The 26933-nt window shown below is 41.6% G+C and overlaps 1 protein-coding gene across 5 annotated transcripts in view; it reads right to left on the bottom strand.

Annotated features, from left to right (window-relative positions):
• The window catches only part of kcnma1a (potassium large conductance calcium-activated channel, subfamily M, alpha member 1a), a 960366-nt gene that overhangs the window by 296381 nt on the left and 637052 nt on the right, over window positions 1-26933 (bottom strand). For all 5 annotated transcript variants that reach the window (XM_063070509.1, XM_063070506.1, XM_063070507.1 and 2 more), the window contains exons 7-9: window positions 21004-21079; window positions 16936-17106; window positions 251-342 (exon numbers count right to left, since the gene is read on the bottom strand). In XM_063070509.1, the coding sequence (XP_062926579.1) occupies window positions 251-342; window positions 16936-17106; window positions 21004-21079 (339 nt within the window). The remainder of the gene's footprint in view (window positions 1-250; window positions 343-16935; window positions 17107-21003; window positions 21080-26933) is intronic.

Below are 26933 nucleotides of genomic sequence, written 5' to 3'. Positions count from 1 at the left end.
TGTTAAGGTGGTGGGGATGTGGAGAGGGTCAGGGGTCAGAGGTCTCACAAGCACACCTTAGTTCACTTCGACTTACTTTCTGCCTCGGGTCGCATTAAATGTCCCTCCGTATTTCTTCCGGTTAAGGATGAGAGCAGCAATTTCTGGTACGTAGCGAGCAAACATTGCCTACATGCATGGAACAGAAAAAGAGAATGGCATGCAGAGAGTGTTCTACTGCAACGGAGGCAGCAGAGCCCCAGATACTTACTTTCTTCCATTTACCGCACTATAGGTACCACCATATTTCTTGCGGTTCCCTATTAACTCTATGATTTCAGGGACGTAGCTTGCAAACATGGCCTAAGAAGAAGATAGGAGACAGAAGAATAGACTAAAAAGAGAGGCCAAAGAGTGGGAGGACACTAACGTTCTAAGGTTCAGAAGACGTTCTTGACTAAAAAAAAGAATTAGTCAGATCTGTAAGGAAAATTTTAGCTCTGCTGAAACTAGAACTCACAAAGCAAAAAGGGTTTAGCTTCTACAAAGGGGAGGTACTTGTTTTCAAACTAGAGAATCTAGAGCTTTCTGTAATTAGACTGTGAAAAGCTTTCACTGAATTACAGAAACATTTGGACAACAGTGCAGTAAAGGCAACAAATACACTACGTCCTCTAAAAGAACAAATGAGGCAAAGGGCGGAGTAGAGCTGGTATCAGTTCGGTTTGTGAGTTTTAGGATAGTTTTGCAATGAAGATTAGTTGGACCAAAACTTATAACATTCTGAGAATTAAAAAATAGAAAGGTTAACACTCAGAGCTGATTCTGTAACAGCAAGCAAGTTCAAAAAGTCTGAACACAGAATCCAACATTGAAGGGGAAAAATGTAAAAGTAGTTGAGAGAAAAATTCTACTGCCATGTTTTGTCCAACAAACACATTCCCTTGTGGCAGGTCACATCCAAGAGCCTCTAACTGGATGAGTTCCCCTCCTGGAGCTAACTCATGGATTTGTGGTAACAATGGCTAGTCTCAGCAAAGTGCAGTGTCTTGCAAACTTAGCCTCTAATTTTGAGCCTGTGCCACTTTGTGCCTTTAGGCTGGACATAAAGCACCCACCCAGTCTCAACAAACTGAGCTCAAATATTGGGGTATTTGGTTCATCTTGTGAATAAGTTTTGCTGGGATTGATATTTTAAAATGTATTTAACATGAATGAGTTCAAGTCAAAATATACATTTCACAAATAAAAAAGTTTTTGCTGACTATATTAATCAGGGTAAAAAAGAGATTGTTGTTTAAAAGAACAAACACAGGTTTGACGGGCAGAATGGCCTCATTCTGCACTGTCAATATTTGATGACAGGTGACCTCTGATGACTATGACTGGTGCTGCTGCAAGTACCCTTAAACCTCTGATAATCTGATACCTTCAGAATTTTGGGAGAGGCAGTTTTCCAGACTATTGTATGTGTTTTTAAATACCCAGGCACACTTCTACTTCAACTTTACTATGTAAACTATTATTTACACAGTTACCCAAATTTACATTATTATGTAAACTAGTATTTAAACATTATTATTATGCAATAGTATAATATGTTTTCTAATGAACCTCGTGCGTTTAAAGAGTGTAGGAAATATACAAAGACTCCTACTGCAAATCCATCCACGTTCCTGACCACTGGTGTTCCTGATTCCAACATGGTCTTTGGCTTTAGAACCCACTTTCACACTAGTTCCCTAACTCACATTCCAGACCAGAGATTAAATCCACTGGATCATCAGATGCTGGACTACCAGAGTTTTACTGTGGAATTTTCTAAGTGTAAAGAACATAGTGTCTGAGAACTCACTTTCGTTCTAAATGCTATTTGCTTGCTTTTATTGTTTGGATGATTTGTTTTTTTTCTCTCTGCACATTGAGTGTATCTTTTTAATGGGTTCTTTTGGGTTTCTTTCTTCTGTGGTTTGTAGGGAGATAAATTTCCAGGGGGTTGCATAATGTATGCATACTTAGATAATAAATGTAGTTTGAACTTTAGAGTGTTTTGAATTAGTCCTTCAGAAGGGTGTGGGTGAGATTGTATCAGATAAAGTTTGTTTGGGTCCAGTCTAACTTACAGCTCATATCAACAAGTCTGTCACCATGCATTTAAGGTGACAGAGGATAAATTCAAAGGAGATGTACAGGGCAAGACACACAAAATGCTGGTGGAACGCAGCAGGCCAGACAGCATCCATAGGAAGAAACACAGTCGATGTTTCAGGCCGAGACCCTTCGTCGGGAAATTTTGTTTTACACGAAGTTGTAGGTGCCTCGAATGTGCTACCAGGAGTGGCAGTGGAAGCAAATACAATAGAGGTGTTTAGAGGTGCAGTTCGGACGAAGGGTCTCGGCCTTAACGTCGACTGTACCTCTTCCTAGAGATGCTGCCTGGCCTGCTGTGTTCACCAGCAACTTTGATGAGAGGTGTCTAAAAGGCTCTTAGGTAGGTTTGTGAATGCGCAGAGAATGGAGAAAAATTGACATTATGTAGATAGAAGTGATTGGGTTAGTTAGATATTTAATTATTATTTTAGTTAATTCTATACATCATTGTAGGCTGAAGGGCCTGTTCTTGTGCTCTACTGTTTAATGTACTAATTAATTCCTAATTAATTCCTGAGAAAGAATTCCTGTGGTAAATTAAGTAGGCTAGCTTGAAAGATTAGAAAGATCAGAGGTGATTTCAGTAAAATGCCCAAAAATCTTACAAGTCTCTCTACAGTGTACAAAAGCATGATACCCCCACCCCCAGATAGAATGCTCAACCCATTGTTAATGTCTCAAAATATGCAGCCAGTCATCCAGACTGTGAGGAAAAGAAATCTATTCACCCAAAAGGTGGTGAATATTTGGAATTCTCTGTTTAATGGGCAGTTGTTGAATGCATTCAGGACAGATCAATCGATTTTGGGGAGTACCAGGGAATAAGTGAAGTGGATTTAGTACAGGATAGTCATGCTGCATTAAAAGGGCCTGATCATTTGAATAGGTGAGTGGGATTGAAGGGAAGGATGACCTCTCTTGTTTCTATCTCTTAAGTGTACTTGGTTCTTTGACCACTCCCATCCTAAACATCTTTGAAAAAAAAAGGTTCCCTATGTCCACGGTCTCCATCCTACTATGTGCGGGATGGGGTCATTATAGTGAAGCCTAGCTCTCCTTATTTGTTTTTAGTTAGAGATTCAGCACAGTAACAGGAACCTTCCAGCCCAACAAGATCGCACCAGCTAGTTACACCCATGTGACCAATTCACCTACTAACCTAGATGTCTTCGGAATCAGAGGAAACCCATGCAGTCACAGGGAGAACATAAAAATTCATTAGACAATGGTGGGAATTGAACCCAGTCACTAGTGCTGTAATGGACTTACTCTAACTGCTGTGGCTACCATACCGCCCCCTTTCTCTGCTAAACTTGGGGCCACTCCAGACTGATGGCTAGTGGAAGCTCGAGCTGCTTCACCCTCACTCACCCAGAGGAACTGAGGCTTACCAGAGAACTCTTATTACAGACCATCATTAACTGAGGAACAGTGGTCAAATGTGCAAACCTTTTATGGACTAAGGCACACAGTGTACGTGAGTGGGGGTGGAAACCAATGAAGCCCTTTTATTCAAAGCGTTTGTCAGGAAGATGAAGAATAATTACAGATTTTACTTTACGATCTGAGCCTTGAACACCAAGGCTAGGGTGTTATTAATCACTATTTTAGTCCCCTTTCTGACAGAGAAGCAGAATTAACAATAGCGAGACCAAAGCCAAGAGAAGGCTTTTTATCTGACCACTGAGTCCTTTAAAGTAATAATATTTTTACTGCGAAGTCTGTTTAGAAGTGGACGAATAGGACAAAGAAGTGTGAGTTATTTCTTGGAGTTAAGTGACTGGATTGACTACATGATTGATACGAGTTGCTATTATTAAACCAGTATGTTAAAAGCAGCTGCTTTCTGATTCATCGTCTTAAATGGATTTCAAAGCCTCAATCTTGTGGCTCAATGTGTTAAATCTAAATGGCTGAGCCTCCTATTTGGGGTTAAAGGTTTTGGCTTCCAGAATGTGGGCAACAATTGAAGACTGCAGCAGTGAATAAACTCCACTCTCCGTGGTGTCAAGTTGTGGTGGGGTGCCACGGTAGCGAGGTGTTTAGCGCAACACTCTTACAGCTCGAGGCCTCGGAGTTCGGAGTTCGGAGTTCAATTCTGGTGCCGTCTGTAAGAAGTTCATACGTTCCTCCTGTGGGCACGTGGGTTTCCTCTGGGTTCTCTGGTTTCTGCCCACAGTCCAAAGGTGTACCGTTTAGAAGGTTAATTGGCCATTGTAAATTGTCGTGTGATTAGGCTAATATTAAATAAATGGGTTGCTGAGCAGTATGGCTTGCCAAACCAGAAGGGCCTGTTCTGCACTTTATCTTGAAATAAAAAATAATAAAATTAAAAAATTAAATTAGTTCAGATTAACAGAAGGTAATAGCACTTAGTCAGCACCAGTATCATTGGTCACTTCTGGTCTTACATCATAGGATCTGGGCCATTCATATTCTCCCTTTGAATACTTGGATAACTGTTCAACGAGCAGCGGCAGTGATTAATGAACTTAACTTTCTCTCATCCAGGGTACAGGCTCTGTAGTGCATCCCATAACCACGTGTTTGTTAGCAGTTGGGGAGGAACACGGAAGGAGTGGGGATGGGTTTCCTGAAACCGCACTAAATATCTAAAACATCACTTCATTGAAAGGAACAAATAACATTAAAGAGATTAGGGTCAGAGTCATTTGTAAAATTCTGCTACACAAAACACCACAGTTGGGAAAAAAAATCCTGGCCTCCAACGTATGAAACAAGGGCAATGCACTTCCTATGTTATCTCGGTTAGCAAAGATGGCGTTCAGTAGCTAACGTGTTTTAATTTTAACCAGCCCGATATGAAAAATGAAAAGAAACACTTCAATTCTATAATTTTAGTAACAAAACAACATTATTTCCATCATAGTACTGCCTGTTTAGTTTAAAGGTGACTGTGCTCTGTTAAAAAGGGAGACCATCAGAGTGAGGCTGTGTGTGATCCCGCCCATAGCTGTTGGGTATAGACTCCTGGCTGATGACTAAGCTGAACAGACATGGATTAAGTGCCTCCAACATGAAGCTTTCTCCAACTTCTCGTAATTTCTCCACCCTTTTCCCTCTATTTCTGCATTCCCTATTCCAGTTACCCCTTCATCCTTTCTCTTCTTCGCACCTTCCCATCACCTCCCTCTGGTTCCCTTCCTCCTTCCCTTTCTTCTATTGTCCATTGTTCCCTCTTATCAGATTCCTTCTTCTTCATTCCTTCATCTCTTCAACCTATTCCCTCCCAGCTTCTTAATTCATCTTCCCTCCCCCACCCTCTCACTTTCCCCTCACCCAGTCTCAGCAGCTTGTACTTCTCCTCCACCACCTTCTTCCCCTGGCTTCTACCCCCTTCCTTTCCCGTCCTGATGAAAGGTCTTGGCCCGAAACATTGACTGTTTATTCCATCATCACAGATGCTCTCTGATTAGCTGGGTTCCTCCTGCACTTTGTGCGTGTGGATCAAGTGAACCTGGCTATCTGTATACATTGACATCTGGAACCGAAGTGTTCAAAGAAAAGCTTAAGCAGAGCAGGACCCTCCTCTCTGGAATTCAGAAGAATGATTGGTGATTTATTTAAAATGTATAGACCTGTCCTCATGCTAATTACAAACAAGAGAAAATCTGCAGATGCTGAAAATTCAAGCAACACAAACAAAATGCTGGAGGAACTCACTCTTCCTTCAGTTAGTCCTGACGAAGGGTCTCGGCCTGAAACGTCGACTGCGCTTCTTCCTATAGATGCTGCCTGGCCTGCTGCGTTCACCAGCAACTTTGATGTATGTTGCTTGAATTTCCAGCATCTGCAGAATTCCTGTTGTTTGCTGGAGGAACTCAGCAGGCCAGGAAGCATCTATGGAAAAGAGTACAGTCAACGTTTCGGAGTGAGAATCTTCATCAGATCTGGAGAAAAAAGATGAGAAGTCAGCATAAGAAGGTAGGGGGAGAGAAGGAAGAAATACAAGGTAGTAGGTGACAGGTGAAACCGGGAGAGGAGAGGGGTGAAGTAAAGAGCTGAAGGTCAATTGGTGAAAGAGATAAAGGGCTGGAGAAGGGGGAATCTGATAGGAGATGACAGAAGGGCATGGAAAAAGGGGAAGGAGGAGGAGCACCAGAAGGAGGTGATGGGCGATAAGATCAGGTGAGAGGAGGAACTGTGAATGGGGAATGGTGGGGTGTGGGGCATTCCTGGAAGTTCAAGAAATTGATGTTCATGCCGTCAAGTTGGAGGCTACTCAGATGGAATACAAGGCGTTACTCCTCCAACCTGAGTGTGGCCTCATCGTGGCAGTAGAGGAGGCCATGGACTGACATGTCAGAATGGGAATGGGAAGTGGAATTAAAATGGGTGGCCAATGGGAGATCCCACTTTTTCTGGCAGATGCCCTACTGCCCTGATGAGGCCACACTCAAGTTGGAGCAGCGACACCTTATACTCCATCTGGGTAGCCTCCAGCCTGAGGGCATGAACATCGATTTCTTGAACTTCCAGTAATGCCGCCACTCCGCCACCATTCTCTATTCACATGTCCCTCTCTCACCTTATCTCCTTACCTGCCCATCACTTCCCTATGGTATCAGATCCCCCCTCCTTCTCCAGCCATTTATCTCTTTTACCAATTGACTTCCCAGCTCTTTACTTCACCTCTCCCCCAACTCCTGGTATCACCTATCACCTGTGGTTCTTTCTTCCCTTCCCCCCACCTTCTAACTCTGACTTCCCATTTTTTTCCTTCAGTTCTCATGAAGGGTCTCAGCCCAAAACGTCGACTGTTTACTCTTTTCCATAGACACTGCCTGGCCTGCTGCGTTCCTCCAGCATCTTGTGTGTGCTGCCCACACGAATTGCTGCACTTTACTGAACAACGTATAAACAAATTTATAAGCCCTAAGGAGGTAAAGGAGCCCAAAGTCAGTGTCTTAGGGACAGATTCTTCCCCTCTGTCATCAGATTTCTGAATGGTCCATGAACCTATAAAGACTGCCTCCATATTTTGTTCTCTTTCTGCACTGCTTACTCATTTTTTAAATATATTTTTATTTTAATCTTATTTTTTGTGCATTGCACTGAACTGCTGCCACAAAACAACACATTTCTTGACATATGTCAACAATAATGAACCTGATTCCGATTCATAAAGGATGAGTTGGGATTGGAGAAATTTGCTGATTTGCTAATAATCTGGCCTCCACCACTCTCCATGCAGAGAGCTCCAGATGCCCACCACCCAGGAGAGAGATCCGAACGCGGGCCTTTGCCCTGTTGGACAAAGAGAATCTGCCCTGAGGCTGAAGTTGGTCACGTGACACGATCACCTCGGTAACTTGGTGAATGCGAAGCCTGAGAATATAATCGCCCTGAGAAACAGACAGCAAAGTGGGAAGAACATTACTGGCGGCTTTGGAAGCATGCCACTGTGCATTCATCAATTTAGTTGAGGCAAAATTTACATTTATGCCTAACTTTTACGATTTTAATTACTTAAAACGACCAGTACAGCCCGATGATGAGCTTTGGGATATGATCTATATCCCACTCAGCTGCTACTCATAAATTTACTGCAATTGTTAGCTGCGAGCTGTCAGGCCAATCTACCCTAGGAAATAAATCGTATTTCGCAACTCAACATATATCTTTGATTTACGTTACACCTGGTTATGCTATAACCAAGTGCAGAATGCTTAATGATAGACGAGGGTTCTTGAAGTAATAAATGTTCCACTGCGACACTGATATGCACCCAACTAAATGAACATTAAAATTCAATATTATTTTATACACCAAAATTTTAAGCTTTCATAATTGACTCTCAGTGATCTATCAGAGAGACTTTCCCTTGAAGCCTTTTGGGAGTTCCAGTTTAACACTGCAGACAATAGCTGTCACAGTTCTTACAGGAGGAACTCAGCAACATCTATGGAGAGGAATAAACAGTCTCTATGTTTTGGCCTGAGACATTTCATTGGAACTAGTAAGGAATGGAGCAGAAGCCCAAATGAGATGGTGGGGCAGAGGGGAAGGAGTACAAGTTGACAGGTATACAGGTGAGACCAGATGAGGGGGATAGTGCATGGTTAGGGGTGGGAGGGATGAAGTAGGAAGCTGGGAGGTGATTGGTGGAGGAGGTAGAGGGCCAGAGAGAAAGGAATCTGATAGGAGAGGACAGTGAAGGAAGAAGGGAACCAGAGGATGGTGATAGACAGGGGAGGAGAAGAGAAGTAAGAGGTATTCAGAATGGCGAAGAGAAAAAGGGAGACAGCGGAGTGGGGAGAAATCACAGGAGAGAAATTGATGTTCACGTCATCAGGTTGGAGGCTACCCAGGTGGAATATGAGGTGTTGCTCCTTCAACCTGAGAGTGGCCTCATCATGACAGTAGAGAAGGCCAGGTTGGAATGGGAATAGGAAGTCAAACTGAAATGGCTTTCCACCGGGAAATCCAACTTCCCTCCAGCATTTTCTGTGTGTTGCTTTGGATCTCCAGCATCCGTAGAATCTCCTGTGTTCATAATTCTTGCAGGTTTGAAACTGTGTAGGAGGCTTGACAAGCCTCAGTGATGTTTATGCGATTGTTTAAGCATTTCAAGTTTTGGCACAAGATCCATTAAGGGAACATAGTGTAAAAATAGCAAGGATAGGGTAATTTGCCAATAAACACCTTCTGTGGTGTCCTTCCTATCACTCATCTCTGCACGACTGTTCTCAAACATTGTTAGGTGAAAAAAAAACCTGACAAACCACCCGAGAAGGAATGGCTGGGAGAGTAAGACCTGAGTTCCAAAGGCAGGGTGGTGGGGACACTTTCTTCAGTGCTATTTGGAAAAAAAAAGATTCAACCAATAACATTGTTTGTAGGGGTTGAAGAGCAACTCCTATAAAATTAATTTTCCTGGATCAGAGATGGTGTTCAGCATAACCAGGGCTTAGAAATTTGGTTGTACGTTGTTCAACAGAGTGTAGCAATTTCTGTGAGGGCAGGTCAGTGAAATGCTCTGTGCTGTTGGCAGTGAATGCCTCAACAAAGCAGTCCATCACCGATCACTGATATTAACTTCTTCAGCTAGAGGGTGATGGATCTGTGGAATTCATTGCCATAGAGTCCAAGTCATTGGATATATTTAAAACAGAGATTGATTGATATTTGATTAGTAACGGCATCAAGGGTTATGTGGAGAAGGGAGGAAAATGGGATTGAGAGGGATTATAAATTGGCCATGATAGAATGGCATAGAGAACTTGGTGGGCCAAATAGGCTAATTCTATTCATATGTTTTGTGGTCTTGTAAGTCTGGTCTTTTGCACCCATTCCTGATTGCCCTTGAGAAGATGTAGGTGAACTGACATCTTGAACTGCTAAAGTCCTCGTGGTGTAAGTGCTGCTGGACAGATAGTTTTTGGACCTGGACCCTGCAACTCCAAAGGAGCAGTGGAATATATTCAAGTCAAGACGGTGTGCAACTTGGTGCACACATTTACAGAACTGAGATGGCGATGGGTCATGGATGGACACTGCATGTTCTCAGCCATATCATTTTCAAAAAGAAGAAAAGAAGAAAAGTAAGAGAGAAAAGATATATTTAAAAACAATAACAGACTAGAAGGCTGCCTTACCCCTGGGCTGACAGTGGGAAGATTGCATGTTTAAACTATAATACACCCACTCAGCAAAACTGCATGAGAGAAAATTAATGACAACCCCTGCTGCTTAATAAAATGCAGTCTTTCAGCATACCCAACTGCTTTACAAGACAGCTGCACAGAACAGGCTGAGAGCCTTGCTGTTCTGCAGTAAACTTAAAATGAAAACAGTTTTCTAAAGGCCTCCAAGAGTACAGTCACCTTTGAACTAAGAAACTAATGAAGTAACATGTCACTTCACCTCCCTTACTCGTGTTCTGGGATATCTGAACATTTTAAACCCATTGTTTGGGATTGCTGTGATGTTCCACTTGACACCGAGGTGGTCAAATGTCTTTAGTACATGGGCCAAATCATTGCCCAGTTTGATAAAAGCAGCACATTTAAAATAAGACCACACTTTGTTTGACCCACAGTAAAAGTATCATTGTTGTACCTTAAAACAGGACAGATTGGGTTGTTCCCCAGTTTCCACTTTTTGGATGCCTTTGGTGTTAAAGAAACATCACAGAATCCTATTTCAAAAGCATGACATGGGGAAAGGAGCCCATCAAGGAAACAATTTAAGAATCAAAAACACCCACCAAATCAATAATTCTATATGCAGATTCAACATATGGCAAGAACAGCAAAATGCAAATTCTAATGACCTTCAATTTCCACACTCACATCACTAAATTCTACGCACTTTCCACACTCACAACTACATCCTATACATTTACCACACACACACTACTAATTTCTATGCATTTTCCACACTCACACTAGTTTCTATGCATTTTCCACACCCACATCACTAAATTCTATACATTTTCCACACACACGATTAAATCTTATACATTTTCCACACTCACACTACTAACTTCTATGCATTTTCCACACTCACACGACTAGTTTCTATGCATTTTCCACACTCACACGACTAGTTTCTATGCATTTTCCACACTCACATGACTAGCTTCTATGCATTTTCCATACTTGCACAACTAATTTCTATGCCCCCTCAAGGTTTTGCGTCTACATTATGCAGAATCTATTTACAAAACCTGCCAAGGATTAGGTAAGATAAAGGCCTTGTCTCCAGGATAATAAAAAGAGCAAATATATTGTACCATGGAGATCCATTGGACGTGTGCTGAGCCAAGAATGCTGAAAATCTCACTTAAGTTATCCAATTGCCCTACAGTGTGCTTTCAAAGCCTTAGCGGCTGCAATAACTCCAAGCTAACATTATGTAGGTGTTAGTGAACTAACCACTCCAGCACAGTGATGTTGTCAGTTGAAAGGATACCCTGTTTGGGAACTGTGACAAGTAGCTACGCAGGAGAATCATGGGGAGGTAGAGTACGAAAATGTCCTTTCAGCCTGTGTGAACCACCGGGAAAACTTTACGCTGATCCTGTACTAACTTAATTTTATTCTCTTCATAAGCTCCCCCAGATTCTACCACTCACCTGCACAGTGGGATCAGTTATAGCCGACCTGAATATTTTTATTTTGAGATGTCGGATAAAATTGAACACTTTGAAGAAAATCCACATGGGCACAGGGAGAACATAGAAACTCCACCCCGACACAGCACTGGGGATAAGGATTGAACCCGGCACAATGTGTATGTGACGGAATGGCTCTGTTTGCTACCATTCTCCTGCCAACTCATCATCTCATTGAATACCACACTACCATGTTCTTTTCCCATCCATTACTAAAAATACCCACTCCCTCTTTAAACATGCTTTTAAGGTTTGTTGAGGGAACTGTCCAGATCTTGAAAAATTGAGAGGAAGGTTGCATAAGTGAAAGATTTATTTTGTACAGTTTCTGCTCAAATTTCCAGGTACTTAGAGCATCCTCTGTTTTTCCTTCTAACCTCAGTGTTCAACCCCTTTCTGGAAGTTTTCGACAGGACACCAGTGTTTATTTCCTTATTTCTCTTGGACTTTCTATAACCCTTCCTAAGATCTGCAACACAGAGAAACCCCCTACTCTTATCGAGGTGCAACTCTCAGCCCTACACAGGGTCACTGAATGTCAGGCGCAGGCACCGAGAGAAATGCCAATGATGAAGGCAAAGCAAAGTAACAAACATGAGTAAGTCTGTAGATGCTTGAAATCCAGAGCAACACACACACAAAATGTTAGAGGAACTCAACAGGTCAGGTAGCATCTATGGAAATGAATAAAGATTTGGCATTTTGGCCGAGACCCTTCTTCAGGAGTGAGAAGGAAGGGGGAAGACACCAGAATATAAAGGTGGGGGGAGGGGAAGGAGGACTAGTTAGAAGGTGATAGGTGAAGCCAGTTGGGAGGGAAACATAAAGGGCTCATGAAGAAGGAATCAACAGGAGAGGAGAGTTGGTCACAGGAAAAAGGGAAGGAGCAGGAGACCCAGGGGGAAATGATAAGAAGAGATAAAAAGGCAGAAGAGTGGGGGAAAGAAGAAGAGGGGAGGCAGATAGGGAAAGAATTTTTTTACCAGATGGAGAAATCGATATTCATGCCATCAGGTTGGAGGCTACCCAGCTAGAATGTTAGATGTTGCTCCTCGACCCTGAGCACTGGCCTCCTCTCGGCATAAGAGGAAGCAATGGACCGACATGTCAGAACAGGAATGGGAATAGGAACTAAAATGTTTGGCCCCTGGAAAGTTCCGCTTTTGGCAGGTGGAGTGGACATCCTCAATGAAGCAGTCCCCCAATTTATGACAGGCATCACCAATGTAGAGGAGGCCGCATCAGGAGCACCAGACACAAAATCAAATTTAAACTTGGCGCTTGATCTGGAAATGGTGGAGTAACTTTTCAAGGTATCACTGGATAAACAATGTGATAGTGAAAACCATTCCTTTTTGTTCTATTTCCATTCCAATTTCTTAGGCCAAATTATATTCTTTCATCTGCATGATGGAGCTAGTAGTATAATTCCACAATTTTGTGTTTTCCTGTTATACTTCATGTAGATTACAAAACTCAACAACTTCTTCTGAGAAACACAATTAAAAGCAAATAAAAATTTGGGAGCAATTTCCCCTGTCAGCTTGCTTTGAGACATGCAAAAGCTGAAAGATTCACAGAGTTAGATGTCCCAGCTACAAACATCAACAGTGTTTAAGTAAATTTGACGATAGCATTCGTAAGAGGCATCATGCCCAGAATAATCTGGTAACTCGGTCGAAAATCCCCCTTGAATTGGCATTGTAAGAGAAATGGAAATATCCTGGATATTTATTTAAGCCACTAAATTCTCTCAAAACCTATAACTTTCATTTAAATTGTACACTCTATTTTAATGGTCTTAAAATGTTCTTTCACCCCAGACAAACTTTGTTGATCTTTGCACTGATATATATTGGCCATCAATCTGCCCTGTTGCTAATATATCAATCTTTCAACTCGCATGGTTCTCTCTGTTTGCTATGATCCCAGATTAATATCATTGGTTAACCATCTCTTCTACTTTCAGCTCAGTTTTTTCCTTCAAAACAAAGTGATATTCCAAAGGCCATCCATGATCTACTCTTTTCCAACCCAAATCACAATAATTTTATATAGCTTCCTGCATTCTGTCTCTTAGAATTGTCTCTTTGCAGCCAATTCCATTTCATTGCATTTTTAAAAATTTTCATATGAGGCACATCAAAAACCTCATCTATATTCAATGTGCACACAGTGTAATCTGCTGAGTTGTGAGATGTTGGAAGCTGTTGCCTTGAGTATGAGGGGAGCATTGATAACTCTTCGCCCAAGGAGTTGATGGTTGTCATAGTGATTTCTTACATAGAGTGGGTCAAGAGAAGGCTCCCATCACCCAGGGATGTAGTCAGTACCCAGTCCAACCCAGTCCGTGGTGGGGATTGTCACTCATCATCCATCTGCCATTCTTCTGCCACGCTCGGCAAAATCCAGGAAAACGAACAGAATCTAATCATCATGGAGATCACATCAAATTTTGCCTGTTACACAAATCCTTCTAACCCAACATGGACAGACCAAAGGCAAGGAAATTTGAAAAAAAACACAAGTCACAAGTATTTGGTGAAAGATCAGAAACAGAAGGTTGCCGGTCTTGATCTTTGACGCAGGTTCTGGAGATTTCTGAATTCCATCCAACAGCAGATGAGGAGGCCTGACGTACTCATGGAACCTAAATCTTCTCCAGTCACCAGAGACAGGCTATAGAGGTCAGGTTAGTTGATGAGCAATCCATACACAGGGTAGCACAGCAAAACACCAACAACAGTATCCTGCTTTAGATTATAACCACTGATTGATAGTTCTGATTTTCAGCTAGTCCGGCCATGTGAAAGTAAATGTGTTTTTCTCCTCAGCAACACTTCAGGATAGGGGTTGGGTGTGCTCATAGGGTACTTTGTCCTGAATGATAGCAAACTTCTCAGTTACAGTTCATTAGGCCTACTCTGGATGAGCGATGTGACAATAAATCCAGAAAGTTCTCTGTGCTCATCTTCACCAACACTTAGAATTTAGCCTCCTCTTGGTGTAACTTCTCTAGATGCACAATGGGGATCATGCTGAGTGGTTGCATCATGACCTGGTATGGAAACACCAATGCCCATGAATGGAAAAGCCTATAAAAAGGGGTGGATACAGTCCAGACTATCACAGGAAAAGCTCTCCCTGCCTTAGAGCACATCCACAAGAAAGCAGAATTCATCATCATGAACCCCCACCATCCAGACAATGCGCTCTTCTCAAAAAAATGCTGGTGAACACAGCAGGCCGGGCAGCACCTATACGAAGAGGTACAGTCGACCTCTCGGCCCGAAACGTCGACTGTACCTCTTTCTACAGATGCTACCTGGCCTGCTGCACTCACCAGCATTTTTTGTGTGTGTTACTTGAAATTCCAGCATCTGCAGATTTCCTCGTGAATGCGCTCTTCTCACTGCTGCTATTGGGAAGGAGATACAGGGGCCTTTGTTTTTTCACCACCAGGTTCAGTAACTGTTATTACGTTTCATCCATCAGGCTCCTGAACCGACGTGGACAACTCCAATCACCTTGATCCTGAACTGATCAATGCCTATAGGCTCACTTGCAAGGACTCTGCAACTCGTCCTCAGTATCATTTATCAAATTATTTATTATTATAATTTGATTTTTTGTGCATTGCACAGTTTGTCTTTCTCTGTACATTGTTTCCTTGTTAGTCTTTGCCTGTGTGTAGGTTTTCATTGATTCTATTGTACTTCTTTGTTCTACTTGAATAACTGCAAGAGAATGAATCTCAACGTGGTATATGGTGGATGTACTTTGATAATAAATTTTGAACTTTGAACTATTCAGTCTACTTCTCATCTGCTCATGAGGAATGTTTTCTACACAGGAACCCCTTAAAGATATGTGTAGCTGAGAAATAGATCTTAATTTCACTGAAACCCATGGCTTGTTAATAAGCTGCTGCTTCTCCTATGCGTTATACTGGTCATTCCCTCACTAACCCCCTCCATTCCAAACAGTTGAAATGAGTTGGACAGTACATTTTACTGGCGTGCGATACCTAACGACTCTCATGAGAAACCTCTCCAGAAAGACGGTTGGGATAAGGCAGAAAAGCTTCAGGCAAACTCTTTGAAACCTCCACAGCATCGCCTTCAGCAAAGTCATCCTCACTGCCACTCCAGTGCTTCACTTACTCATTTGGTTTCACATTGTCAGTCAGTGACTTTGTTCTATCCATCTCCTGTCTTCTCTGCTTCTGAAAATTGCATTGTTTTCCCATTCTTAGAACAGTCGGATGGGTATCTTGCTCAGCATGCACAGGCTGGGCTGGAGAGCCGGTTTCTATGCTGTATGTCTCAATGTTGAAGGATTCTGGATCTGTTTCTTGTATCTCGGACGCTGCCGGACCAGCCCAGTGTTTCTAGCAAAGTCATGGAGCACTACAGTACACTAACTGGCTCTTTGGCCCATCTAATTTGTGCCACACCGCTACTTTGCCTTAACCTATCAATCTGCACCTGGACCATAGCCTTCTATACCTCCCCCATCGTCGTGCTACTTCTAAATGTTGAAATTGAACCTGCTTACACCACTTCCTTTGGCAGCTCGATCCACACTCCTACTTTTATCTCTAATGTCGCCACTTGCCAATAACAACCTTCAGTTCACCACAGTCCTCCTATTTAATGCCAACATTTACTTTTTAAAGCCAAACCTTCCAATATCAACCCCTATTTCATCCATTGCCTCTTAAAGGCACATACTGTATAAAAGTTGAGAAAAAATATTAAAATCAATCTAATAATAGAGATTTTATTTCGGAGATTCTACTGACATTTTATGGAATATTGAAAATTCATTTGCAATTGACTCATCTGAGGACGAGAAATATATTCAACATGGAATATTAGCTCTGTTTCTCAGAGCCACACAGCATCTATGGAAGGGAATAAACCTTCGACACTCCAGTCTGAGACCTCGAGGAAGGATGTTGACTGTTTATCCCCCCAAACCCTGCTCCCCATAGATGCTGCCTGGCCTACTGAGTTCCTCCAGAATTTTGTGTTTGTTGCTTTGGATTTCCAACATCCGCAGAGTCTCTTGTGCTGATCAGCTCTGTTCCTCATTCACAAATACTGCCTGACCGGACTCACCTCCACCTACCTGCCTTTTCCCTACTGAGTGTTTCCAGTACTCTTTGATTTAGTCTCAGATTTGCAGCGTTCACAGGATTTGTATTTTGAACATATGATGCTACTAGCTGTATGACTAATATACTTTGGAATGGTTGACACAGAGGAGATGGATCGCACTGTGTGACAGCTGACTGAAACAGCCAGATTGAACCATAATTAAAGACCCTTCCATTAGAACTGAACGCCTTCCTCACTGTAAACTGAACCTGAAGGAACCACTTGCCACAGTACCTGGATGTGGAATTTATATATTAATTTAGATACTCTCTCATAACATTCTTGGTTGAATGCCTACCAATGTGGAAAATTAAAAAGCTGAGATGGCAGGAATGTACATCTTCTTAAATTATTTCAAAATCATCCCGGATATTTTTTGCTTAGGATCAAAATTACATTCTGTGGGAATGTGGGACTTGCTTGGCCTTCACCTTACCACCTTCAGCAGGTTTCAGATATCCCAGAGTGCTGTGACTTTTTCATAGTAAAGAGGAGATATTTTACCAAACCCCCGAGGATGAAGAAGACCATGAAAAGGCGCCCAAGAGTGGTCCTTGCGTAAACATCCCCATATCCGACGGTTGACATGGTGACCATCAGCAAGTAGACGCATTCCCAGTAAGTCAGCGGCTGGGAGTTCTGGAAATTTTCCCAAGGATCTCCTGAGTTCTCCACCTGAAAACAACATGCGGGAAAGCAAAAGATAAACACAAGGTTGAAGGCTTGTGGAGCACATTAGGTGTGAGTGAACTTTGGTACAACTTCAGCGCCACCTAGTGCCTGCATCCTGACAATGAGCAGACTGCTTTTGGGAGGCTTCCTTGGTTTAAAACTGTGCAAGTAACATAAACTGCTAATTCCGTTCTGCTTCTTCTTCAGAGGAAGAAGGTTGTGGAATTAATCTTTCCACAAGGTTGTTCTTGAGAGGGTGGTTGTGGAATTAATCTTTCCACAATTATCAAGGATGTTGCCGGGACTTAAGGACCTGAGCTATAGGGAAAAGTTGAATCAGTAGGATTTTATTCCCTGGAGAGTAGGAAAATGAGGGAAGATTTAAGAGAAGTATACAAAATGATGAAGGATATTGATAGGGTAAATGCAAGCAGGCTTCTTCCACTGAGGTTGGGTGAGACGAGAACGAGAGGTCATAAATTAAGGATGAAAGGTGAAATGTTTAGCGGGAACATGAGGGGGGATGTGTGAAACGAGCTGCCAGCAGAAGTGGTGGACGTGAGTTCGGTGTCAACATTTAGAGAAATTTGGGTAAGTACATGGGTGGGAGGGGTATGGAGGGCGATGGTCCAAGTTGGAGCGTAACGCAAAGATATGTTTTCACCTGGTGTGAATCCTTGGGAATCTCCACGAAAGGGGCCAGTGAAAGTTCATAGATTCTGAAAGTTCATAGCTCGTTCTTAGACTGACTATATTCATGGCATGTGTTTGGAGTTTGTGGACAGGAAGGGATATAGGGTTAGTAAAAGAAACTACTGCTGAGGTAGAAGTTCAGCTATGAAGCCATGATCTTACTTATGACCTTGTAAGCAGGAGGGATGCTTCCATTCCTTATGTTCCCCTAATACGCCGAGTTATTGAGGTGGATGCAACTGGAGAATTTTGTGTAGTAACCCCCACCTTAACTCCACAATGATTTGGACCAGACTTGATCAACTAATGAAAGAAAAATTGTGCACTCTGTGGGAGGGAAAGGTTAGATTGATCTTGAAATAGGTTAAAGGGATGGAACAACTTTGTGGGCTGAGAGGCCTGTACTGTGCTGTAATGTTCTATGTCATTCTTCATGATGCTCTGACATCATCCAAAATTTCCTTTATTTCTGCCTCTTTACATTGACCAGTGGTAAAAGTGTGAGTTCTGTGAAGCAGTTGCAGCAGGCGCATTAACAACGTATACTGATACTCAGTTGGGCAAGGTTTAGAACAGGGTTCCCAAGCTTTTTTATGCCATAGACCCCTATCATTAACTGAGGAGCCTGTGGATCTGAGGTTGCAATCCACTGGTTTGGAGGGATATGGACCAAATACCGAGGCAGATGGGAATCTTGGTTTAGTTATTTTATTTATTTATATATTCATTTATTTAGAGATACAGTGCGGAACAGGCCCTTCCAGCCCAGAAAACCACACCACCCAGCAACCCACCTACTTAACTCTAGCCTAATCACAGGGCAACCTACAATGACCAATTAAGCTACTAACCAGCACATCTTTAGACTGTGGGAGGAAACCGGAGCACCCGGTGGAAACCCTTGTGGTCACGGGGGAATGTATAAACTCCTTACAGACAGCTCTAGAAGTGAGCCCTGACCTCTGACACCTTGAGATGTCATAGCGTTGCATTCACTGCTAAGTTACCGTGGTCCTCATACTCTGGCTATCTCAGTGCTTGTTTAGAAACAAGATGTCAAACGTTTAATCCTACGTGGACTCAGGATCCAATGTCTGATGTCTGGTTGCTACACCCAGAGCACTCTGCCTCTCATCAGTGAGGCCTGGAACTTATTTTGGCTGCACAAGATTAGTGGGGCCTTGGGATAATGGTGGGACAACTTGTAGTGTGGTCCAGATCAAGCACAACCTCACTCAAATAATGCCTTATATGGAACATAGAACATAGAATAGTACAGCACATTACGGGCCCTTCGGCCCACAGTGTTGTGCCGACCCTCAAACCCTGCCTCCCATATAACCCCCCCCACCTTAAATTCCTCCATATACCTGTCTAGTAGTCTCTTAAACTTCACTAGTGTATCTGCATCCACCACTGACTCAGGCAGTGCATTCCACGCACCATCCACTCTCTGAGTAAAAAACCTTCCTCTAATATCCCCTTTGAACTTCCCACCCTCTACCTTAAAGCCATGTCCTCTTGTATTGAGCAGTGGTGCCCTAGGGAAGAGGCACTTGCTATCTACTCTATCTATTCCTCTTAATATCTTGTACACCTCTATCATGTCTCCTCTCATCCTCCTTCTCTCCAAAGAGTAAAGCCCTAGCTCCCTTAATCTCTGATCATAATGCATACTCTCTAAACCAGGCAGCATCCTGGTAAATCTTCTCTATACCCCTTCCAATGCTTCCACATCCTTCCCATAGTGAGGTGACCAGAACTGGACACAGTTCATTTACATTAACACACTTTGGGCAGCTGAGTGATGTGGTTTTCCTGAAACTGAAACATTAGCCCAACAAAAACATGGACTACATAAAGTCAAAGATGGATCTTGTCTACTGACAGATTGTGCAGATCAACTAACCATGGAGAGAAGACTGCTGGGTGAGATGGAGCTTGTAATTGTGGATCAGAGCATCAAAGTCCGTTACCTGCATCTGGCATTCAAGTACAATGAGCAATCAAAAAGGTGCGTGATTAAAACCAAATGAGAAAAGGTACACCATCTGGAGTAGTGCTCGTCACACAGGGAATATCCTTCTAGGTTTTGGGGAGGTTTTGGGGAGGATTTATGGAGACGTAAAGTATAGAGCCAAATATTCTGGAAGTCTATCCATTTCTATTATGTTCCCATGTGATGAGGAAGTTGATCTATTAGAACTATCTGGAGAGTCTACTGGGGAGAACTCCACTATCAGAGAATTCAGAACATAGCCTTCCCATTCCAATTCAAGAGATGAAGGAAGAGCTTTTTATCCCTAACAATGGAGAGATGGGTTCCACTGTAGGAGGCCACCAAGGTGTTTAAAAGGGAGCTGGATAGTTACTTGGAAGAAAGAACTAAAGGAAAGCTAGGTTGAAAAAGTAAAGACTAAAACCACTGATGGAAGGGGCTCGTCAGGTTACTTGACCCCTTCCTGTTAATGACCATACCCGGATTAGCGCTGAGCCGTTGTTTGTTGGAACACAGTAATAACACTCACAATATAATAATCACCAGGCATTAGTTAGCTCCATCTAGTTAAAGTACCCCAGATACCCCTTAAGCATACGACACTGAATCAATTCTATCATTTTAACATTGCTACCTACAAGAATTGTTGGAGCCCCACAATAAAGTCACTACTCTTTAACCATTTGTGGATATACATCATTCTCAACAAGACCTCACAATACAGCATTATTTACTTACTTGTTTTGTCTGGCCCGGTGAGCTTGTGCTACCCAATTACACCTACTAACCTGTGCGTCTTTGGAAAGGGGAGGAAAACTGGTGCACTTGGAGTAAGTCCATACAGTCATGAGAACATCGAAACCCATTACGCAGATAACAATAGAATTAAACCTGGGTTGCTGGTGCAGTAATGGTCTTACACCAACTGAATAACGTGTGGTTGGTCATGTTACTGGATTGCCTTGTTTAACCGAGATAGCCTCACATTAAACAGAAGAGAAGTTCCAGGATCTCAAGCATCAACCTTAACCACACAACACAGACAACTCTTGCATTCAGTGCCTGATACAATAATTAACTTCAAGTTGGATATTACCCTGTGAGATTTAGTACAAGTATAAAAACTGTAAGGGTTTTACCACTCAAAAATACAAATAACTCATCTGCTTGAAGATTTCAGATCAAGTGAACATTTGACAAGCACTTACCAAGTGTATGAAGCCAGCTCCTGTTAGCCATGTGCTTATAAATATAGAGAGTAGATTCACCAACTTGATGGAGTTACTGTTTGAAAGAGAAGAATAAATTCTGAGTATTATTGTGTGGGAAAATAATATTAAAGTGAATGTGCATTTTCCGTACTGACTGGGAGCTCCTGGAATATCGGAAATGTGTGATTTCAGGAGATAAACAGTTTCTGGATATAAAAAGTTGAATGGAAAAGATTAGTATAGAGCAAATCAATCAGACTTGTTTGAATTATTTATTATTTGTTTATAAACAACCAAATTAACTTCTCCCTTCTCCCTTTACTTTTCAACCTATCGCTTCCCAACTTCTCACTTCAGTCTCCCTCCCCCCACCTCCCCATCACCTGGTCTCACCTATCGCTTTATAGCTTGTACTCCTTCAGCTCCCCTCATCTTCTCATTCTGACTCCTTTCCTCTTCTTTTCCAGTCCTAATGAAGGGTCTTGGCCTGAAACATCAGCCGTTTACTCCCCTCATAGATGTAGACTAACCTGCTGAGTTCCTTCAGCACCATGTCTGTGTTGTAGAACATTTGGCAAGCTGGGTGCTGGGGTCCCAGGGAGCTGGGTTTCCTGAGAGCTAGTAGGCTGAAGCTCCAGACTATATTCACCAGTGTTGGCCTGAAGTGTAGACTGTTTATTCTTTTCCTTTGATGCTGCCTGACTTGCTGAGTTCCTCCAGCACTTTGTGTGTGTTATTCTGGATTTTCAGCATCTGCAGAATCCCTTGTGTTTAAAATTAAGTTACTGTTTTCTATAACTGTAGGCAGCATGACTGTACTCTGTCTTTCTATGCAATTTCTAAAGAAGACAATACATCCAGAACATTCTGCATTCTACATCTGGGCACCGCGGAAGCGCAGTAGTAAGCATAGCACTATTACAGCTCGGGGCGTCTGAGTTCAGAGTTCAATTCCAACGTCATCTCAAAGGAATTCTCGCCATGACTGCATGGGTTCTCCCCAGGTGCTCCGCTTTCTTCCCATCGTCCAAACATATACTAGTTAGTAGGTTAATTGTTCGTTGTAAATTGTCCTATGATTAGGCTAGTGTTAAATAAATGGGCCGCTGGGCAGCGCGGCTTGTTGGGCTGGAAAGGCTGCACTGTATCTCTGAATAAATAGATATTCTATATTTGTTTTCACCTATTAACTACCTTGATGGCATCACAGATACATCGGGTCTTAAAGAGAGCTTTTGGGACATTGGCCTTCATAAATCAGGACACTGATCACAGGAGTTGGGATGTTATGTTCGATTTGTATAAAACATTTCACCTTTCACCTTAAACTTATGACCTGTAGGCTCACTCAACCTGAGGGGATAAGCCTGCATCTATATCTCTCATAATTGTATAATACCTTGATAAGTTCTCCCCTTATTTCCCTGCACTCTAGAGAATAAATTTCTAACCTAGTCTACCTTTCCCTATAATTCAGCTCCTCAAGTCCTGGCCAACTTCCTTGCAAATTTTCTATGCACTCGTTCAAGTTTATTGATACCTTTTGCATAGGTAGTGACCAAAACTGCACACAATGAACCAAAAGCTCTATTTACCTGTCACTCCACTTTCAAGAAATTATGGATCTGTACTACTTCGATGGAATGATCTCTCTGGATGGCATGCAAAACAAAGCTTTTCACTGCATCTCAGTACATATGAAAATAATAAACCAACAACCAATTCTTTGTTTGTTGAAAACATGCCAATGCTTAGACCTGCCTTACACCTGGTTAACTCAAACCTCATGGGTGGGGAAACATAAACCATGAGGAAATATGAAGGAACTGATGTGAGTTGCTGAGCTCCCAAGAACATGATGGGGCCCACTGGAAACTCCTTGAAAATACTGGCAAAGTTACTTTGAAAATTGGCAGAAAAGAAGTTACTTGGGAATGACCTCAGCTTCCTGGGAATACATGGTCACCCAAAAGAAATGCTTCTGGGGGATTTGTGATCAGAATCCAATCATCATCTTTATCCCAGGGTGGAAATGGCAAATAGAGCATATAGCTTCAAGATGAGAGGGGAAGCACTTTAAGGAGGTGAGCAAAGAGCAGGGAATGTCTGGAACTCACCATGAGGGGTAATGATGGATACGGACACAATTAATGGCATTTAAATAGGCATATGAACAGGCAGGGAATGAATAGACATGGATTGTATGTAAGTAGATAGATTTAGTTTAATTTAGCATCAAGGTTTTATGCCAAAGAGCGTGGTCCAATGCTATACTGTTCCATAAGATAGGATGGATGTACAACAAAGTCTTACCAGTCGATAATTAAGAAGAAAAAATTAACCATCATAATCCATGGCGATTTGGAGAATGAAATGCATTACCGGGATTAAGTTGGCAAATTCAGATGTTAAGGATAAATTTTTAACTATCATCCACGCCAGAGGGAGAATGATCCTCCTTATCAACTCCTGTTGCCAGGAAGATGTGTCGAAATAGCTTGGTATTCTCCATTTTCAATCAAAACAACAAAACCTTGTCCCAGAATAGATCTGCAGCCTGTTCAAGCTGAATGTTTATTTTTATTTACGTAGAGATAGACCCTTCTGACCTAATGAGCTCACACTGCCCAATTAAACCCACGTAACCTACCAATTGGAATGAGTGAGAAACACAGAGCATCCAGAGGAAACCCACGTGGTCATGGGGAGAATGTACAAACTCCTTACAGATATTTATCAGTGCAAGGTTTCTTCTGTTCTTATGAAGATGGACATTCCAAACCAGATCTCAAATTGATTCAAAATTAAAAAAAGATCTTTGCCCTGAAATGTTACTTGGTCAAAGTAGGAACAGACCACAGAAAAATGTGCTTATTTCTACTTGTATTATTACATTAACTTCAGTGTAAGCTCTTGCTCCAGGCCTATGACTGCATAATACCATGGAGATGGGCTCAGACCTTTCCCAATACGAACCACTGACCTCTTGCAATGTTAGAGTACTTAATTGGTATTGGCAAAGCTCCTATTACAACACTTCCATCATATAAGTACATGGGAGACAGTTTAAACACTTTGCAAATGCTAAAATGCATTGAACCAATTCTATTTTGTTAACAGAATGGTTCCAAACACCAGCAGTGTTCGCTCCTCTTCACTGAACACTGGTTTAAGGTTATTTATATTGCTGGCTTTTTAAGTTTACTGTGAATAAACACAATCATCCATCATCAGCAAGGGCTGGTGGTTGTTATGTAGTCTCCCTCATTCTAAACAATCCATATAACACAAGGGTGATGTTATTATGCCCTGATTTATCTCTTCACGCTAACTCTGCTGCACTGAATTGATGTGTTTAGAAATCTATGCATTGCCTTCTGAGAAAATGGCTATGTAATCAAGGACATCGCTTAAAAAGTCCAGAGTAGGTGCACTCTATGAAGGGGTTTCTAACAGTTCATTACTGCCAATAAATTACACAACTCTGTCTGAATGGTGATTAGATCTGAATGAAAGCCCAGAGAGACACTTTACCAATCAGATTAATTAAAACATAGCTCTACAGCATGCAACTCCATAGAGAATAGTTCTAATGAGCAGCATTTGAGATGAGTTGACATTGTTTCCTATAATGCAAAGATTCTTAACCTGGGTCCACAGACCCCTCGGGGGTCCATGGACTTAAACGGGAAAAATATTACATCTTTATTTTCACAAACCTCTACCTGAAATGTAACATTTCCTTCAATTATGAATGCAAGCAATAAACCACAATAGTGTCAGCAGTACCTGTGACTTTGTCACCAATAGAAATCATAGATACTTTCATATCATATTACAGTTGTTACAAATACCTCAAAATATTTTTTATGGCACGCTCATCACTACTTTGAAATTACTGTAGTTATTAGACCTGCTGCTAGTCTTCCTGTCTGCAGATGCTCGTGCAACGTAGCTGGCCAACTATCAGGCAGCCCTGCATCTGAAAGTCATTTGGTCACCAAACAACCGTCGCATGTTCTCACATTTGTGACCCAGATATCTACATTGCTCTGCACTATTCCCTATCTACAATTGCTTGTTTTATTAATGTGAAGAAGGAAGTGAGATGTATTTATGGATAAAGTTTTGCAAAACTAGACAATTCAATGAGAATTCTTATCTCTCTGTAAGGCCGCGTGACCTTTTGTAATACCACGAGACCCTATGCACAACAGTGGCCAAAAGAACACGATGCCTGAGATACTTCTGTAATCCTTGTGCCTATCTGAGTATCTAAAAGCCAGGAAAAGTGTTCAACCTTTGGATCAATTGTAAAATCTGCCTTATATTACTTACTTGGCCTCATTTTAATTGAATATCTTACACTTCACTTAATTAATATACAGATTACTTATTTCTTGGCAGATCTATCAAACAAATGACTTAAAACCATACAAAAATATTGAATTTCAAAAAATGTCAATTGAATAAAATATTTTAGCTTTATTTATTCTATATTTTTTATATTTCATATTTATATTGTGCCGACACAATTGAAGTTGAAACGTTGAAGAAAAGGAAGTATGATGAAAACTATTACATGGTTTCACTTACATTAATGAACGTGTTGGGGCACAAAACCCAGTGTTTTGTGTGAAAAAATTCTTACGAATGGAAGTATGAAGCCAGCAAAACTGAAAGAGCACTTCATGTCTGTCCATCCTGAAAATGCATCTAAAGATACGGGTTTTTTTCCCTTTTCTTGAAGCATCCTATAAAGTTGGCACCCAGATTGCCAAACAAAAGAAGCTCCACACTATCGTACACTGGAAATGGTCAAGTTGGCTTGTGGGCCGGCAGAGAGGAAAAATCTGGAAATGGTTCCCTTATCAAATAATGTCGTATGTTCTAGAGTAGCCGATATTTCTTCTAACATTTTGAAGCAGATCATTGAGGAATTGGCAACTTCATAATTCCCATTCCAGAATGCAATTGGATGAAACTACAAACACCCTTCAATGTAGTCAGCTCCTTTTATTTTTTTGTTATGCGAGTGCTGATGCCATCAAAGAAGAATTCTTACTTTGTGAGCCCCCTTTGGAAACTACAAAGGCTGTCGATGTCTTGGGAATGGTAAAAAGTTTTTTTTGCCAAACAAAATTTTGACTGGAAAGAAAAACCTCATATTCCTTGCACAGATGGAGCTCCTGAGATGCTTCGTAATACATCTGGTTTTGCTACGTTAATGATAAAGGAAGCTCCTCATGTCACTGTCACTCATTGTTTTCACACAGACATGCACTGGCAACAAAGACTCTTCCAACAACCCAGAAAGATGTTTTGTCAACAGCCATAAAAGTCATCAACTTTAATAAAAGCAGGTCTCTGAATATTCACATTTTTAAAAGACCTTGTCAAAAAATGGGTACAGAATATGAAGTGCTTTTCTACCACACAGAAGTTCACTGGCTTTCAAGAGGATAAGTCCTGAAGCACTTGTTCAAACTAAAAAGAGAAGTTTCACTTCTTCTGAAAGAAAAAGAAAACCCACTCTTGAAACAGTTTAAAAAATAGAATTGTATTCATGCATTGGCTTACTTGCCTAACATTTTTAACCATATAAATCTTTCAATTCAAGGTCCTGAAGTCACCATTATGGATGATGCTGAAAAATTGCAAGCTTTCTTGGTGAAGCTGCCAATAAGGAAGACGAGAATAGAGGCCGACATCTTTGCAAACTTTTTTCAAATGCTGGAGGAAATGCTTTACCAAGATGGAATTTTCTATCAATTTCTTTGAGGAGAGACATCTGCAAACACCTGGGAACACTTCAGAACTCTTTCAAATGTTATTCCCACCTTAATGGCACTAAAATTGAACCTTGGATCCACAATCCTTTTCTTTCTGATATGAATTGTATCAAAGATGTTACAGTATCCATCCAA

Source organism: Mobula hypostoma, chromosome 18 (assembly GCF_963921235.1).
Source record: "Mobula hypostoma chromosome 18, sMobHyp1.1, whole genome shotgun sequence".
Lineage (NCBI taxonomy): Eukaryota > Metazoa > Chordata > Chondrichthyes > Myliobatiformes > Myliobatidae > Mobula > Mobula hypostoma.
Note: the sequence above shows the minus strand (reverse complement) of the source record. Positions and strands in the feature narration are given on the sequence as shown.